This window comes from Rhagoletis pomonella, unplaced genomic scaffold (assembly GCF_013731165.1).
Source record: "Rhagoletis pomonella isolate Grant_MI unplaced genomic scaffold, Rhpom_1.0 Rhpom_scaffold_00003, whole genome shotgun sequence".
NCBI lineage: Eukaryota > Metazoa > Arthropoda > Insecta > Diptera > Tephritidae > Rhagoletis > Rhagoletis pomonella.
This window is the reverse complement of record NW_023458557.1, coordinates 82,105,701-82,121,731: the sequence shown is the minus strand read 5'-3', so window position 1 is coordinate 82,121,731 and position 16,031 is coordinate 82,105,701. Positions and strand designations below refer to the sequence as shown.

General features: G+C 45.0%; 1 protein-coding gene across 8 annotated transcripts in view; it reads right to left on the bottom strand.

The window, feature by feature from the left end:
* The window catches only part of LOC118735677 (sushi, von Willebrand factor type A, EGF and pentraxin domain-containing protein 1), a 101,885-nt gene that overhangs the window by 4,831 nt on the left and 81,023 nt on the right, over positions 1-16,031 (bottom strand). For all 8 annotated transcript variants that reach the window (XM_036465590.1, XM_036465585.1, XM_036465592.1 and 5 more), the window contains 6 exons: positions 9,420-10,850; positions 9,158-9,360; positions 7,598-9,088; positions 2,215-7,533; positions 1,925-2,137; positions 1,686-1,848 (listed from right to left, as the gene is read on the bottom strand). In XM_036465590.1, coding sequence (XP_036321483.1) covers positions 1,686-1,848; positions 1,925-2,137; positions 2,215-7,533; positions 7,598-9,088; positions 9,158-9,360; positions 9,420-10,850 — 8,820 coding nt within the window. The remainder of the gene's footprint in view (positions 1-1,685; positions 1,849-1,924; positions 2,138-2,214; positions 7,534-7,597; positions 9,089-9,157; positions 9,361-9,419; positions 10,851-16,031) is intronic.

Genomic DNA, 16,031 nt, shown 5'->3' with positions numbered 1-16,031 from the left:
CCTCCACCTATCACCATAATGGTTTTTAAGTTAGGTGAGTATAGAAAAACTTTATCTGTAAGCTTTAAGCTAAGTAATTAACCAAATCGAGTTTAAGTTGTTTGAAATTTACTAATTTTCGTATCTAAAACCCCTTGAAAGATAAATAAAAGCTTGAAACCTTTTCTAAGCTGCATTCAAGTTTTTGAAATAAACTTTGAAGGTTTGAATCAGTCCTGCTACATTTGTTTATTATGTAAAACTTCGATCTAGACCTAGCGATTCATAATATCCAGCCTTAAGTTAAATCAAAGTACATACAGTCAACTAAAAATTTGTTACTGTAAAGCTGCGTTTTTTTTAGATTTAAACCAATTATTTTGCTAAATTTGTTACATATTTGCTGAAACTAAATTCGTTTTTGTAATTAAAACCACTAGAAAGATATACGAAAGTTTTTAATTTAAAGGCTCTAGGCATGAAAGCTTCTCTGTACGACATTTCAACTTTCACCTAAACTTTTTGAAAGTTTTTAAGAGTTTGAATATTATTTATCTAGAAGCTCCAAAAGAAAGTTAGCAATGATACGAGTCAAAAGTAAAAGCGTTATTACTAAAAAGTTCAAATTATTTGAGTATCCCTATTGGATATACAATTTTTTTTTTTATTTCGGGTTAAAATAAAGCTTTCACTCTTGAAAATTTCGATTAACTAGACTCAGAGCGTGTGCTTAGAGCTTTTACGACCAGAGAGAATTGATGCGTTTTTATAAAAAAAGCTTGGTTGGTTGGTTTAAGTGGATTGTCACTCCGGTGACAAGCAATTAGCAAGTTTGCCATTTTGATTCCACAACTCGTGCAACCTACAGCCATTTGGCGGCTTTAATAAATTGCAGTACGTCATACAGAGAAGGCAGCTGCACTCTGAAATATTCTGCAGGAATGGTTTGCCGAGCGTCTTCAGCCTCATCCTTGCGAGGGCTGGACACTCGCACAGCAAGCGTTAGACTGTCTCTTTTGAGCCCGGGTCATCGCAGCTGCGACAGAGCCTATTGGAGGGCAGTCCTATCCTTTCGGCATGTACCCCAACGGACCAATGCCCTGTGCACACTGCAGTAAGTTTGTAGGCATTTGTTTTGCTTATTCCTAAGAGAGATTTGGTTTTGAGTGGGTCGTAGGTCACCCAGAACTGCCGGGCAATACTGTAGGATCCTGTGCAGTTCCACCTCTGCTTGGCCTTCGAATGATAAATTTCAGGTAATTTTGGTCTTAATCTCCCTGAGCGAGGCGCCCATGTCCACCGCGTGGGACACATCCAGTGCGGAGCCGCTCCTTGCTAGTTCGTCCGCTGCCTCGTTTCCGGAGATGCCCCTATGTCCCGGGATCCATATTAGGGTAATTTCGTATTGATCAGATATAAAGGCCAGCTCTCACCTACATTTATCGACTAGCTGAGATCTAACATAGATATATAAAAAAGCTTAGTAGGATAATGCAATGTTATGGAGTGCGAAAGGTCAGTGTAAAAGCTTTTACATTCCAAACACCTTTAAAACGGCATTAAATTCGTAAAAACCTATCTCGAATACTAGCTTTCCCCCTCTTTGAAATATCTGGCTCATCTCTTAGTAACTTGGAACAGATACATATGCGCCATAAAATCTCCTCTATATAAATTAACTACTCCCAAACAAATTTTCTACTAACCGTGTGCCCTCCACCGAGTAAGAGCAGAAGTTCCAGTCGCGATTGAGTGCGTTCACGGAATTCGTCACCTTCTGGCGCAATACACCTTGACCAGCCTTGTTACAGAGCACATCCGATGGGAAGAGCATCTTGATACGGAAGACACGTTGCGCCGGTTTAGCAGCTACGCGAAAAAAGTTAAACAAATATGTACCGAATAAATATAGAACCAAAAGCGAAACATAACTTCAAGAGCTTACGTGAGCACGATGGATAAACAAGCGGCATGGATGGTTCACGCGTGGGACGCCAGAAACCTTCGGCACCGCACGTATAGAAATCAGGCACTTCCTCAGAGAAACGTAGGCCAGGATTACAGGATATCTCACAAACCTTAAATTGACCGCCAGCGCCCCAGTCTTTGCAGACTTGCACACCACCTACTGGATCTGCCAAAGGTGGACAGAAGTCAGCTATGAAGAAGGAAGAAGGAAGATTGTTATTTATAGATTTCGAGACAACAGCGTCTTTCGGACTACTGAATACTCACTCAACAGCGACACCTTGAAACTGCATGTAGCCGTGTTGCCTGCCGCATCAGAAGCCACATAGGTTATGTCGTAGGAGCCCCAAAGCAGTGTAGTGCCCGGACGGTGACCATTGCGTTCCATAATTTTTGTTACGCCAATATTGTCGCTAAAGTGTGGTTCATCCCATGTCACCACCGCCGAACCATTCTTGGCAATCACCCACAGATCACCAGGGCAATGTTCCACAACTGGCGGCTCTTTGTCCACAACCAACTGCTGGCAGTTCGGTCCCTGATAGCCGTTGGGACATTTGCGTTGTCCACACATTGATGGCACCGTACGTTCGACGCCACCTAATGTCACCTCATATCCGGCCCAGTTTAGTATGAGTCCGTGGTACAACACTGGCTCGGAGCGGCAATCACGCACTTGTTTCTGTATTTCCGAAGTGATATCCAGCGCTCGTCCCCACACTTGTGTTTTTGTGATTGTTCCCTGGAAACCGGATTCGGCATAGGAGGCCGAATGTTTAGTATCATCCGGCTGCGGACGTCCCAGTACAGCCCACGCGTATTCGGGCATAGCGCGCCCACCACCGTATTCCATTTTGCTGGCGATAAGCCCCTCGGTAATCAGCTGCAGCTGCCCGCTCACGCCATCCCACAGTATGGCTACATGATGCCATTGGCCATCATTGACCGATGTGTATTCACCGAAGGAGAGGAAAGCATCGGGTAGATCTTCGAAGATGGAAACCTGCACGCCACTCGAATGCGCTTGCAACAGCAGCCGACGATTGTTGGCTATATGCGCTGATTGCACGCCGTAGAGCGTAAAGAAGATGCCAGTATCATCCTTTTGCGCAAATTGCACCCACATAGCGATGGTCAAACTGTTGGATTCGCCGGTGTAGAATGGCACCACCTGAGCGGCGGTGGAACGCAAAGGATCGGAGAAGTATAAATCGTAATCGACTTGTATGGTCTTGCGGCAGTCATCGCCGGTCATATTGAAGGCGCACTGACAGTAGAAGCCATTCGTCAGATCAATGCATGTGGCGCCCGGCGGGCACGAGTTGTCCTTGCAGTCGACGATATCTTCTTCACAGTTTTTGCCTGTATAGCCCGTTGGGCAAGCGCAGGAGTAGCCGTTGCCGTAGTCAATGCAGGTAGCGCCATTCTGGCACACATGCGCATCGCAAGCGTCGAATTCGTACTGACAGCCAATACCAGAGAAATCGGCTGGACATGTGCAATTTAAGCCAGATCCATAATCTTGGCACTTACCGCCATGCATACAGGGATTACCGATGCAACGCTCAGGCGCTGTTTCACAATTTTTGCCATCCGTGCCACTGGGGCACACACAGAAGTAGTCCAGGAAAAGGTCAATGCAGTTAGCATCATTTTGACAAGGTGACTGTCCTCCACAGGAAGTGATCTGACGTTCACAGCGCACACCGCGCCAACCCTCATTGCAACTGCACTCAAAGCCGCCAACACGATCGCGACATTGACCACCATTCAAGCAAGGATTGGACTCACAGTCATCAATATCCGTTTCACAGAAGGCGCCTGTGAAGCCTTCGCGACACACGCATTCAAATTTATTATCCAAATCTAGACAACGTTCAGTACCCACAGGGTTGCAAGGATCACTCAGGCACTCGTCGATTTCGGCTTCGCAGCTGAGTCCAACAAAGCCAGGGCGGCACTTACAAGTAAAGCCATCTAATTGATCCACGCATGTTGCGCCATTCTGACAAGGGCTCGATTCGCAGTCATCAATTGTATGCTGACAGTTCTTTCCGGTGTAGCCGGGCTCGCATGAGCAGCTATAGCCGTTCACTAAGTCCACGCAGACGCCTTCATTTGCGCACGGACTGTCGGCGCAGTCATCAATGTTTTTGTCGCAAGCATCACCGCTCCAACCCGGATGACAAACACACTCGTGATCAAAGAGGCGGTCCACGCAGGTGCCATGTTTACAAGGCTCTGACAGGCATAAGTCGATCTTCTCCTCGCAGCGTTTGCCGGTAAAGCCAGGCGGGCAAGAGCATTGGAAGTCATTCACCAGATCTGTACAATTCGCCCCCAATAGACATGGGTTCTCTGCGCAGTCGTTGATATTCTGCTCGCAATGTATGTCTTCCCACCCGGGAAGGCAGTCACACTTGTAACGGCCCTGTTGTAAGGCCAAACAACTTGCGCCATTGCCGCACGGGTTTCCATTTGCGGTGCAGGGATCGATGGTCACATCACAGTCCGCGCCAGTATAGCCGCTGCGACACAAGCAGGTAAAGTTCTTATAGCCTGGTTCATTCTTGCACATAGCGCGTGCTGGGCAGGTATCATTGCTGCAATCGCTCACTTCCTCTTGACAATTTATGCCCGAGTAACCGGCCGGGCATTCGCAGCGATAGCCTTGTGGCAGATCGGTACAGGAACCGCCATTGTAACAAGGTTGTGAAGCGCATTCGTCGATGTCAATCTCACAACGTCTGCCCGAGAAACCAGCTGGGCAGAAGCACTGCACGCCATGACCCATCGGTACGCACAAACCGCCATGCAAGCAAGCGCCCTCGCCGCAAACCACAGGTTTGCATTCCTCACGTCCTTTAGCGCCCGGACCATCTGTGCGCATATTTGTCGGGCACTCATTGCAAGTCTGTGCGCCGATCGCGCTCTGGTAGTAGTTCGCAGGGCAGGGCGAGCAGGGTGCCAAACCGGTGTAGGAGTAGAAGCCGGCTGGACATTTTTGACGACACAAATCTTTTGTGGAAGCTGCCGGCTGGAAAGTAAATGTATTTTGCGCGCAAGCCGTGCAATCCTTGAAGCCACCATTTGGCGGTTCAGCAGTGTAAGAGCTACGTGGACACTCTAAGCAGGGCACTAGACCAGTCGGCGAGTATGTGCCATAGCCGCAGACGGGTATGCAGTCACTGAGAGCCTTGGAGCCTTCTTCCTTCGTGTAAGTGCCAGCTGGACAACGCATGCAGGTGCCTTGACGGTCGCGATTCTGATAGTAGCCGCGTGGGCAGTTCGTGCAAACACTTTGGCCAGTGATCACATATGTGCCCGCCGGACAATGAAGACAACGTGGCACGTCACTGGTGTCCATATTCAACACTTCGCCGATGCTACAAGTGAAACCGCGCGATATGTTGCTCTTTAGCGCGCGTAGTGGCGGACATTGGTTGCCAATATTGGAGATGTTCAGGAGAGAATCGATAACGGCGCTAGCATAGGGCACACTCAAGTCGAATATTAGATTAAGCGTGGAGCCGCAGAGTTCGTAGAGTTGTGGTTGTCTAACTGCGGGTAAAATCGAGAGTATGAAATCCATCTTAACCACATTTTCCTCCATCAAGCTGGGTACTGATTTAATGAAGGAGACATTCATGTTCACATTAACGGCTGAGCAACGTTGCGACAGCAGCTGATTCAAACCGGCGTAGTGCTGCGACAACATTTCCTGGTATTGGCCGAGGCAGGCCTGCGCAACAGCGCCATTGGCGCGATAGGTGACGGTGGCAGTGACTTGGTAATCGGCTTGTTCGGTATTCTCCGATACACAATCGGGAACCACAGAGGTGGGTTTCCATAGACGCGAGGTCTCGCAGGAAAATGACTTCAAGGGCTCGCCATCGGTGAAGCGAAAACCGGGTTTGCAGGTGGCAATGCACTCAATACCGCGATCACCAGGCAGGCAGTTAATAACACCGTTTGCGGGTGGTTGTAGCTCCCAATCCACGCACGGCGAAGCTTGCACTGACACTTGGAAGTGGCAGAAGGCACGATTATTGAATTTATCGATGGCGGTAACAGTGACATTCTCATAGGCGCCGATCGGTATGAGAGCGCGTTCTGGCGTATATGTGATGCGCACATCACCAGAGTCATCGGAGGTCTTAATGCGTTTACGTGTATCGTTAAAGTTGACGTTGTAGCTATCTTGCCGATCGACCAGTTCAATGACATAACTCTGTGGGCACTGCAGCAGTGGAGGTGTGACATCTGGCACGGTGATGTTAATCTCACAAATGGCAACGTTGCCGTCATAATCGAAGGCAACATATTTCACAACGGTATCCTTGAACACATACGACGGTGTTTTAAAGTTTTGCGGCTTAACTTCGAGACGTGCAATGGAGCCGGAATTGTCAACGGCTGAGGGTTCGGTGAAGTTGACTGGCAGCACAGCGCCGTTCTCGTCGCGACGCACAATAATCGGTTGTTGTGGGCAATTCTGGAAGATAGGCGGCTCGTTGTCCACGCAAGGCGAATAGCCATAGTCGTAGCCTAATAGTGGCTCCTTCTTTGGCTCTTCGCAACCCATGAGCTCGAATTTCAAGCAAGCATTATCCATATAGCTGACGATACCCAAAATAACGAAACGTGCCTGCACATACTTAGGCAATGTGATCATCGCTAGCTCACCATAGTTGCCGGGATCGCGCATAGTTAGATTGAAGTTGGGGAAGTAGACGACATAATTTTCATTCTCGGCTTGCTTGTAGAAGAAACGTATCTCGGTGGGGCGACCCACAATGTCATTGGTGACCACACCTTTCACCAAAATCGCCTTGACGCGGTGTATCTGTCCCAAATCTACGCTCACGTAGGTGAAAGCCTCCTGCTTGCCACACCAGCCAGTTGCCGAGTTCAAGCGTATATTCTTCGCTTCGTAGTTTGGACGCTCGGAAGTCGCATTAATAGCAGAATCGGGTATCTTGCCCGAGGTCACACCCAGTGGCTTGATAACTCTGCACTCAGGCTCGCGTATGCAGGTAATCGGACGTGGATTAATCAGTATGTAACCGGGGCGATTGCAACCGAAGTATACCTCCGAGCTCTGCTCGTAACTGCGCGATATTTGACGGCCATCGCTAGGGCGACCAGGATCTTCGCAAACAGGACCCTCACAGCGCAAATCACCAAAGTCCCAGATGCCATCGGACTGGCAACGCACAACATTATCATGACGAGACGTTTGACCGGCCAACTTGAAAGTATTTTGGCAACCGAAGAAGAAAGAACTCTGGAAGCGCGTGTCCACGAATTGACCATACTCAGCGCCAGGTGTTGGCATTGGCTGATAGCAGTCGATACGTGGACAAGAAGGCTGCGAACCGGACAGCCAATAATCAGGCAACCCAGGCTTGGGGTCATACACACATTGACGGAACCCGGAGGTGGCAGTGTTACGCAGCTTCCGGCCTGCGGAACTACAAGTGATGGTCACATTATCGCGGAATGGTAGTAACACCGACTCTGGATCTGGACGCTCAACAGAAAGACCCTCGAGTTTGTCATCGGGCAACGATACACATTTGGCGTCTGAAAAGTATAGGAGTATTTTTTTAGTAATCATTAGATGAAAAGTATACGATCTGTAACTTACAACTACACTCGGGCACAGTGGCATTCCACTGCCCGTTCGAGAGGCAAAGTACAGCCGCGCTGCCGGACATAATATAGCCGAAATTGCATTGGAAGCGCACAATATCACCAAAATGATGATCATTCTTGTCGGTCAACAGCTTGCCATTCTCTGGCTCTAGGAGCGGAGGGCACATGAGCGGCACGCAGGTCTTATTGCGCTGATAGCTATCGCCATCGCGTTCACCCGTCTCTGACCGTTCAATGCTAAATCCAGCCGTGCCATTGCCTGTGAAGAGCTGATAACCTGTATTGCAGGAACAAGCATAGCTGCCGGGTGCGTTAACACATTTCTGATCACAGCCGCCATTATTCTTCGCGCATTCATTGATATCCACACAGTCCAAACGCGTACAGCCCATCAATTCCATGCGTATGCAAGGCGCACCCACGTAGTCCTGAATGCGGAAGCGTATGTAGCGCGCCTCAATCGGCATCGGTAGATTCAAAATGGACAGAGTGGGCTCTAATATGCGGAATTCCACAGCTGTGCCATCGGGATTTGTATAGTCCTTAAACACATCAGTCAGATCGTCGGTGTATTGTAGACGTACGGCCGAGGTGAAGGCCACATTACCGTCAAAGCGTTGCACGGACATTGTACGGAAGCCACGTAGAATAGCTGGCGCTTTAAGGTCGATCAAAATCCAATTGGCGCCCGGTTCTACAAGCGCACCGCACCAGCCGGCAGAGTTGAGACGCACCAAGCCCTTTGTGTAACCTTCCTCGCTAGAAGAAGTCATTATGCTGTCATCGGGTACGCCACCATTAGCCAAGCCCAAATCGCCGACTGGACGACACTCAGGCGTCGGCGCGAAACCGCCGCGACACTGACAGTGGAACGAACCATTCGTGTTCATGCATTCTGTAGTCGCCAAATCGCATTGTGTGGACGTGCACTCGTTGATGTCCTCACAAGTTGGTGGATTCTCAAAGATTTGCTCCGAATTGCAGCGTATAATATTGCTGCCGATCAGCTTGTAACCCTTGTAGCACTGCACGCGTGCATCGTCACCAAAGTAATACGGACGTGCTGCGTCTACGACAAATCCGTTGTCGATTTCCGGATACTCGTAGCAACGCTTGCGCGTACAGCGTGGCACATCACCGCTCCAAGTGCCGTTCGACATGCATATCAATACAGGGTGACCAGTGCGTTCGTAACCCGATTCACATTCGTATTGAACGATGGTGCCATAGCTGCGCCCTCCGCCATTGAGCAACGTCACATTGGCGTGCGCTACTTCAGGCAGTGGTGAGCACTGAGAAGCCATGCAAGTAGGTGTGCGCTCCCAACGGCCATCGGGCAAGCAGGAAATCTTTTCGATAGGTGCGCCCGAGGCAAAAGCGAAACCAGCATAGCATTGATACATCGCAACGCCGCGATACGTCACATTCGATGAGCCGATCGAGAAGCCGTTGTCGATTTGTGGCACGGGACCGCAGTAGACCTCTGTGGGTAGTAGAAAAAAAGTTTTTATTAGAGCGAGCCTGCAAGGCGACAGCAAAGTTAAGGACTTACCTTGACATTTTGGTATGTAAGACACACTCCAGTTGCCACCCTTCATACACTCGGTGACGATTTTATTCTTGCCGGTGGAAAACTCTTGTCCAATCGGGCAAGTGAACTTGACCACAGTGCCGAAAGCTGTATCGCGGCTCGACGCCAAAGCGCCAATACCTGGCTTCAGCTCAGGGCAGTCAGCCGAGAATGTCGCAGACCAACTGCAAACAGAAAATATGAAAATATAGGCAAACTTAAAAGGGGAGTTTTCACTACGTACCCCGCCGCATTGTGCAGCGCATCCGAGGTGAACTTAATTAGCATCTCCCCTGACGAAGCGGTCAAGGTAAGTTTGGGCGCCACGGTGCCAGTGAAGCCGTCACCTGAGTGCAAACGCAGACCTGCAGTGGATGAGCCATCATAGACTTGCACGAAATCGCTCTTGTGCACCATGAACTTGTCGAATTTCAGCGACAGTGGTGAAGCGCTCGGATTGCGTATGGTGAAGTAACATTCCTGATTCTTCGGATAGTCCTCCAGTCCATAAGCCGGCGAGGTGACAGTGCCATTGCGTTCCGTAATCGTGGCCTTGCAACCTTGTATGTACCGCAAGCTGAAGCCCTTGCCAGACTCACCCAGACTAGATTTGAAGTACAAATACAACGAGCTGCCAGTGGAAATAATAACCTTCTCGTTGTCATTAGCGTTGCCGGTTAAGCGTGCAATGGGTCGACTCATCGGTGATTCACCATCACGTATCAGCAGCATATCACGACCTTCAGCCACATCCAAGTCATCCACTTCGATAGAAATAATGCGTCCCGGTTGTGCCTTAATTATGTATAGACACTCCAAACCGCCCGGATATTGCTTGGGATAATTGGGGCTGGTCAAAGTTTGACGCTGCAGATTCGCCTTCAACACGCCGCCACAATTTTTTGCTTCCGTTTTCCAAGTGGCGCGAAAACCTTTACGCTCCACGCTGCCATCAGTAGTGAATTTCACGATCATGAAATTGGACGCAGACACAAATGGTTGCATAGTCAAATCCAGCTTACCGCTCAGCGTCGCCAGCGACACTGACTTATCCTCGGTGCGACCACCGACCAACACTTGCACCGTATCGAAAGTCTTCTCCGTTTCGAAATCCTGAAACTGTAGTATGATATTGCTGCCCAACGGGCCCTCCAACGTCCACTTACACTTGCTCATCGCGCCATATTTGTGCGGATAATTGGGTGTCTCAATGACATCACCGCCCGATTGCATATGATAGTGACACTGCGCCGGGCAGTCCAACTCATCCGAACCATCACCACAATCGTCAGCGCCATCACACTTGAACGCCTGATTCACGCACAAGCCATTCGAGCAGTGTATGGAGTTCTGCGGACAGGCGGGTGCGCGACACATAAAGGGCAGTAAACTATCGCAGGTATCCAAATTCCAAGACTGCATGCGCGAGGCGAAGGTGGCGGCCACACACTCACCGGACATGGGATCGGGTTGATTGAGCGACCAAAAGCCCGAATATTGGGAGATGAGTGCGCCCGAGGCAGACTCCAGCGTGTTGGTGCGCAGATCATCCAGCGATGCCAGACCGAGCCAGTACTTGTCGGAGGCACGACGGTTGGGATCATTGCTGCGCGCAATAGCGAGCGTGTCATTGTTCTCCGCGTACGTGTCGATTGCCACCAGTTCGGCGCCATATCTGCGTTGGGGAGAAGCGAGAAGAGAGATAAAATGATAAAGGTGAAAAAGTGCTTAGAAAGTGTAAGTTGACTGGTAGTGAATTTTTTTTTTTTTCAGAATTTAACACATTTGCGGAACTATTGATGCATCAATTTGCACATGCGGAATTTCGGCCACACGAGCGCTAATTTTTGTTTGCAAAAAAAAAACAGAAAAGAAAAACGGAAATCAGCGCAAAAAATCACGCAGTTAACTTGTCATCAGACAACTTTCTATTTTCTTTAAGATTCTTTGCCGCGCATCTTGCGCTTCTAAAAATTCCATCATAATTTTGGCCTAATTTTAGTCTGCCAACCAAACGCAGGCGACAACAAAGAAACGTCAGTAATGGAAACTTTCGTTTCCAAATCAATGGCAACTGGAATACTTTTGAGATGAGAAGTGGCAATAAAAATTATAAAAGAAAAAAACATATGTGTACATATGTATATGTAGCTTGATCTTGTGCCACTTACAACCGCCAGCTCTATGGTATGCCATTTTATGGTATTTAAGAATAACAAAGCCGCCATTAAACGCCATTGATAATATCAGCAGTAGCAACAGCGCGGAAATAGTAGAGCGAAGGCCATAGAGTCAGCTCCACAGCCATTTTTATTACACATTTCGTATTTTTATTTTGTATGTGATATTTTGTTTGCTTTGCTGCGGTTATTTTTTATTTGTTTCTTTTTTTCTTTTGTATGTGGGAATAAAACTCGCGAAATCTAGTTCGAATGGTGTTCTGCAAGTTCGATGCTGCTGACTTCAGTTAGGAGAAGTAGGCGGTGGCGTATTTTTCACTTTCAGATTTTTTTGAATGTTATTCGTGTATCGAAAGGTGGTAGGTGAATGCACGTACATATGTATATGTATATTAGACTGATTCACTTCCCATTACAAAAAAAAAATAAAATAAAAATCGGTACTGCTTTTCCACTGGAATTATGAAATCTATTATATTTTAAGACTTCCGCCAAAATGTTAAGATTTACTTGCGCTGGACCGATTTCAACCTTCAAAAATTTAGTGTTTTATTAATCGAAATAGTTATAGTATTTTTTGAAAAAATTACAATTAAAAAATTTGAATAAAAAATTTAAAAAAAAAATTCAACGGAGTCATAATAATTCGTCTTTTGGCGCTGTTTTTGGGCCTTTTTTCAAAGACTGGTTTAAGAAAAACTTACCAAAAATCTAATTATTATAACTCCGTTGAAATAGATTTTTAAATATTTTTATGTAGAATTTTTCAGCTTAAACTGTTTCGTCATCTGAGAGGATTTTTCTCAAAAAAAAAAAAACTATTTTTGTTCATAAAAAACTCCATTTTTAGAGGTATTTTCAAACCGGTCCAGCTCACGTAAATCTAAATATTTTCCCGAAACATTTTGATGGCAGTCTTAAAATATAATAGATTTTGTAATCCCGTCGGAAAAACCGCAACTTGTTTTGGTGCTGCAGTCTAATGTATATGTATAAATATTAAGCTGGCTCTATTTTTTTTATTGAGGATTAATATTACAATTTTAGACTATCAAAAGTGAGTTACGCAAAGTTCAAAATTTCAATAATTTTCATCAAATCTCTACAGTTTGACTCAATAAATCCCTTTGAAAACCAAGTTTTATTTATTCCTTTAAGTAGAAGTTACACCACAGCTTATCACCGAAGCGATAAGTGACCGGAAAATCAGTTGGGCTTTATTTAAAATAAAGATCCTTAAATTGCCAGAAAGAGATGAAATATTACCGGCTCAGCTAAAACATACCATGAAACGTACATAGCCACTTATTCAGCTGCTTAAGATTCGTTTTCATTCTCGTGACCTGCAATAGGGCAGTCAGTTCGAAGACGCCCTATCTCAGAAAACTTTTCAAGAGTGACCTACTTTAGAATTTGATTGAAGAACGCCCTATTTCAGAATTTTATTGAAAAACCCCCTATCTCATAATTTGGTTGAAAACGCCCTATCTCAGAAATCGGTTCAAAAGTGACCTATCTCAAACGAAAATACATTGAAAATGTGCTGAGATAGGGCAGTTGAGTTAGGGCGTTTCTGAACCGAATTCTGAGATAGGGCATTTTGCATCGGCAAATTCTGGGATAGGGCATTCTAAAGTCAAATTCTGAAGTAGAAGGGGGGTTCACTTTGCGCTGCTAATGCGATGCGTTAACCCACTGAGGACTTGTGTGCCTCGCCATCGTACTTCCAATTATTCATCAAAATAAATGTCATTTAGATAGATTGCAATTAGCAATTTTTATGCAATTAATGATTGCAATCAAAAATTAATTGCAATCAAAAACTTATTGCAATCAATTTCTTCTAAATAATTACAAATTTAAATTTTTTCAATCAAAATATAAGCAATCAATGTTAATTGCAATTAAACCAGATTGCAATATTACGTAAAATATGCGATTGCAATCCAATTTGATTGTAATTTTTTACAGCCCTGTCCCTTACACATATGTTAGTGTTTGGCCGAGCTTCTCCTCCTCCAATCGCGAAGGGAAAATATCCATAAACCGGATTTTAGTCTGCTTTCGTAACGTAGCGTATTCGTAGCACCTAAGAAACCTCCCTCTGTATGTAGGTATTATGTTTAAAGAATTCTTCAAAACAAACAAGTTGTGCCAAAATAATTGCACATGCAACGAAAAACAGCATGCAAGATAGTGCATACATACATACATACATACATATGTACACATGTATGTGGGTTTAAATATGACAAAGAGTATCTATGCGACTACAAAAGCTTGCAACCGCAAGCATTTTCGTGCACACAAACATATTTTGATACAAGACACAATTGACAATTGCCACACCTCTGCGTACGTGGCCAACAGGTTTCGTCGACTGGAATTTTTTGAATTTAATGTACACTGTCGAAATATCATAAAACATTCCCTAAAGCAACAACAATAAGGATCGAAGGTTTTTAACTTTATGGCTGGCCTCCTTGCTGGTGTTGTTGCATTTGTTGGAATAGCTTAAATGCCACAAAAGCATTCAAAAACGCATGCAGGCGTACATATTTACTTACATAAATCTGCACAGCTGCAACCACAACAAGCAACTGTCCATAGGCATTAAGTGTGTTGCATACACGTGCATACATAAATACAAAGAGGTTCAAAAATGCATATAAATATGTACATATACAATCAAAATACAGATATACTTAAGCATCTATTAATGTATGTATGTATGTATGTATAGATTTCTTGTATTTGAGCTCACAGGTCAGACGTGCTCAGTAGATTTGCCATCACAGAGGGACGTATGAAGTGAAACGGGTATAAATAGTAAGGGCGCCTTGTCCGGATTGCATATTTCATACAGGCGGCAGCGAATTTAACATTCAAGTAAAGACTCTTCAATTGACAAAAAAGATAATATTCCCAAGCAAGGTCCTTTAGTATTGTACGTCGAAGCCGGTGCTTTTTAAACCAGATAAACAACAAAATTAGTATTCAACCGAAAGCGATATGAAAACGCTTTATTATTTTGAAGTTACAGACAAGTTTTCGCGTGGTGTAGGATCAGGGTTAGCCTTCTGTAATCCTACAAAGTCCGGAGATATAACAGGAGCTGCAAAACCTCTCAAATAAGATGGATTAAAAGAGATGGGAAGCGAGAGAAATAATATCAATTGGATTATTATTTTTTTTTTTTTAGCCAACAAAGCGCGAGCTTTTACCACATACGTAGAGAGAACTTTTAACCCATAGCTAGCTTAAAAAACGCTTCTCACACGTCCCGTGTTTTGATGTTTGCCGCCTTGAGACAGAATTGGCCCCTGCATGCGTACATGATTATTTAGGTGGGCGCAAGGTAAAAGCTTCCACTAGCCCACACTTCTCTAAAGCCATCTCTAAAAGTGACACTCAAAAGTTGGCGCGCAGGCTAAACTTTTGCAAGCTTTAAAAGAGCGACGCCAGCATGTGGAACTTTTCTAAGCTTATATAAGCTTATATCAGTTATGATCAAAAATTATTCCGCGAGCGAAGCTTTTTAAAGCTTTTTTTAGAGTCGGTCGGCAATTTTGTATGCACGCTGAATAAAAGCTCTCTCTATATAGACCGGTGAAAGTCACATCCGTGTTCGCGTATAAGTTTTTTTAAAGCTTTCTGAAAGTTGCGTACAAAAGCGTAATGAGTAAAAGCTTTTCTAAGCTTTCAGGAAAGTTTGTATATATTAGATGCGCAAATAATAACATAACCCTCTGCACGTTGTTGACATAGCTGCTTTAGATAGATATATGCACGCACAGTAAAATCAGTCTGTAGTTGTCGCTGATTTATATAAACCGGTAATGGCTATAGCATTGACTGTATATAAACTGTTTAAAGCTTTTTATAAGTTTTCATATATGTATGTATGTAAAGCTTTGTATAAGTTTTGTATAGATAACTGATGGACACTGCCTTGCCCGCGGGCAAAGCTCTTTTAAGCCTTCTATACATTTTGTATAGGCGCATGCAGAGTAAAAGCTCTATCTGCCCATCGATGGTATAAATGCGCAAACGATAAAAGCCCTCTGTTCACGTTTTTGATGTAGACGCTTACAGAGAGGAAGTTCTGAAGAACGTGAAAGCTGTTTCTCTTCTCGTCACTGACATAAAACCTCTCATTTCTCATTAACGATCAAAACATATCCCACGGGAGAAGCTTTTTAAAGCTTTATAAATTTTGTATCCCTGATCGTCACTTTATTGTGTACTCATATGGATTATCGAGCTTTTACTTTATGCATGTCCATATAAAGTTCATAAAAAACTTGAGGAAGCTTCTCCCGCCGGATATGCATAGTCTTGATTGTTGTCTAAAATCAGATAGAGCTGTTTTTCATTGCTTCGGACAAATGAGCGCATGTATGAAATATTCTCACAAAACACAGCAAAATCAGGGAAACGTAAAAATCTTTCACTAGTAAAATTAATAATAACATTTTGGTGCTTATTTTTTTGCTAAGTGCTTCGGCGAGCTTCCCCTCCAATTTGTGGTACAATTTTACAGATGAACTCCTACTACTCGAAACTCAAGCAGAAATCGCTTGAGCAAAGTTGAGCACACGTGCAGTGCTTTTTAAGCTTTTTGTATATTTTACAAGCGGGAATACAAAATAAAAAATCTCTCTGGCCAACACTGG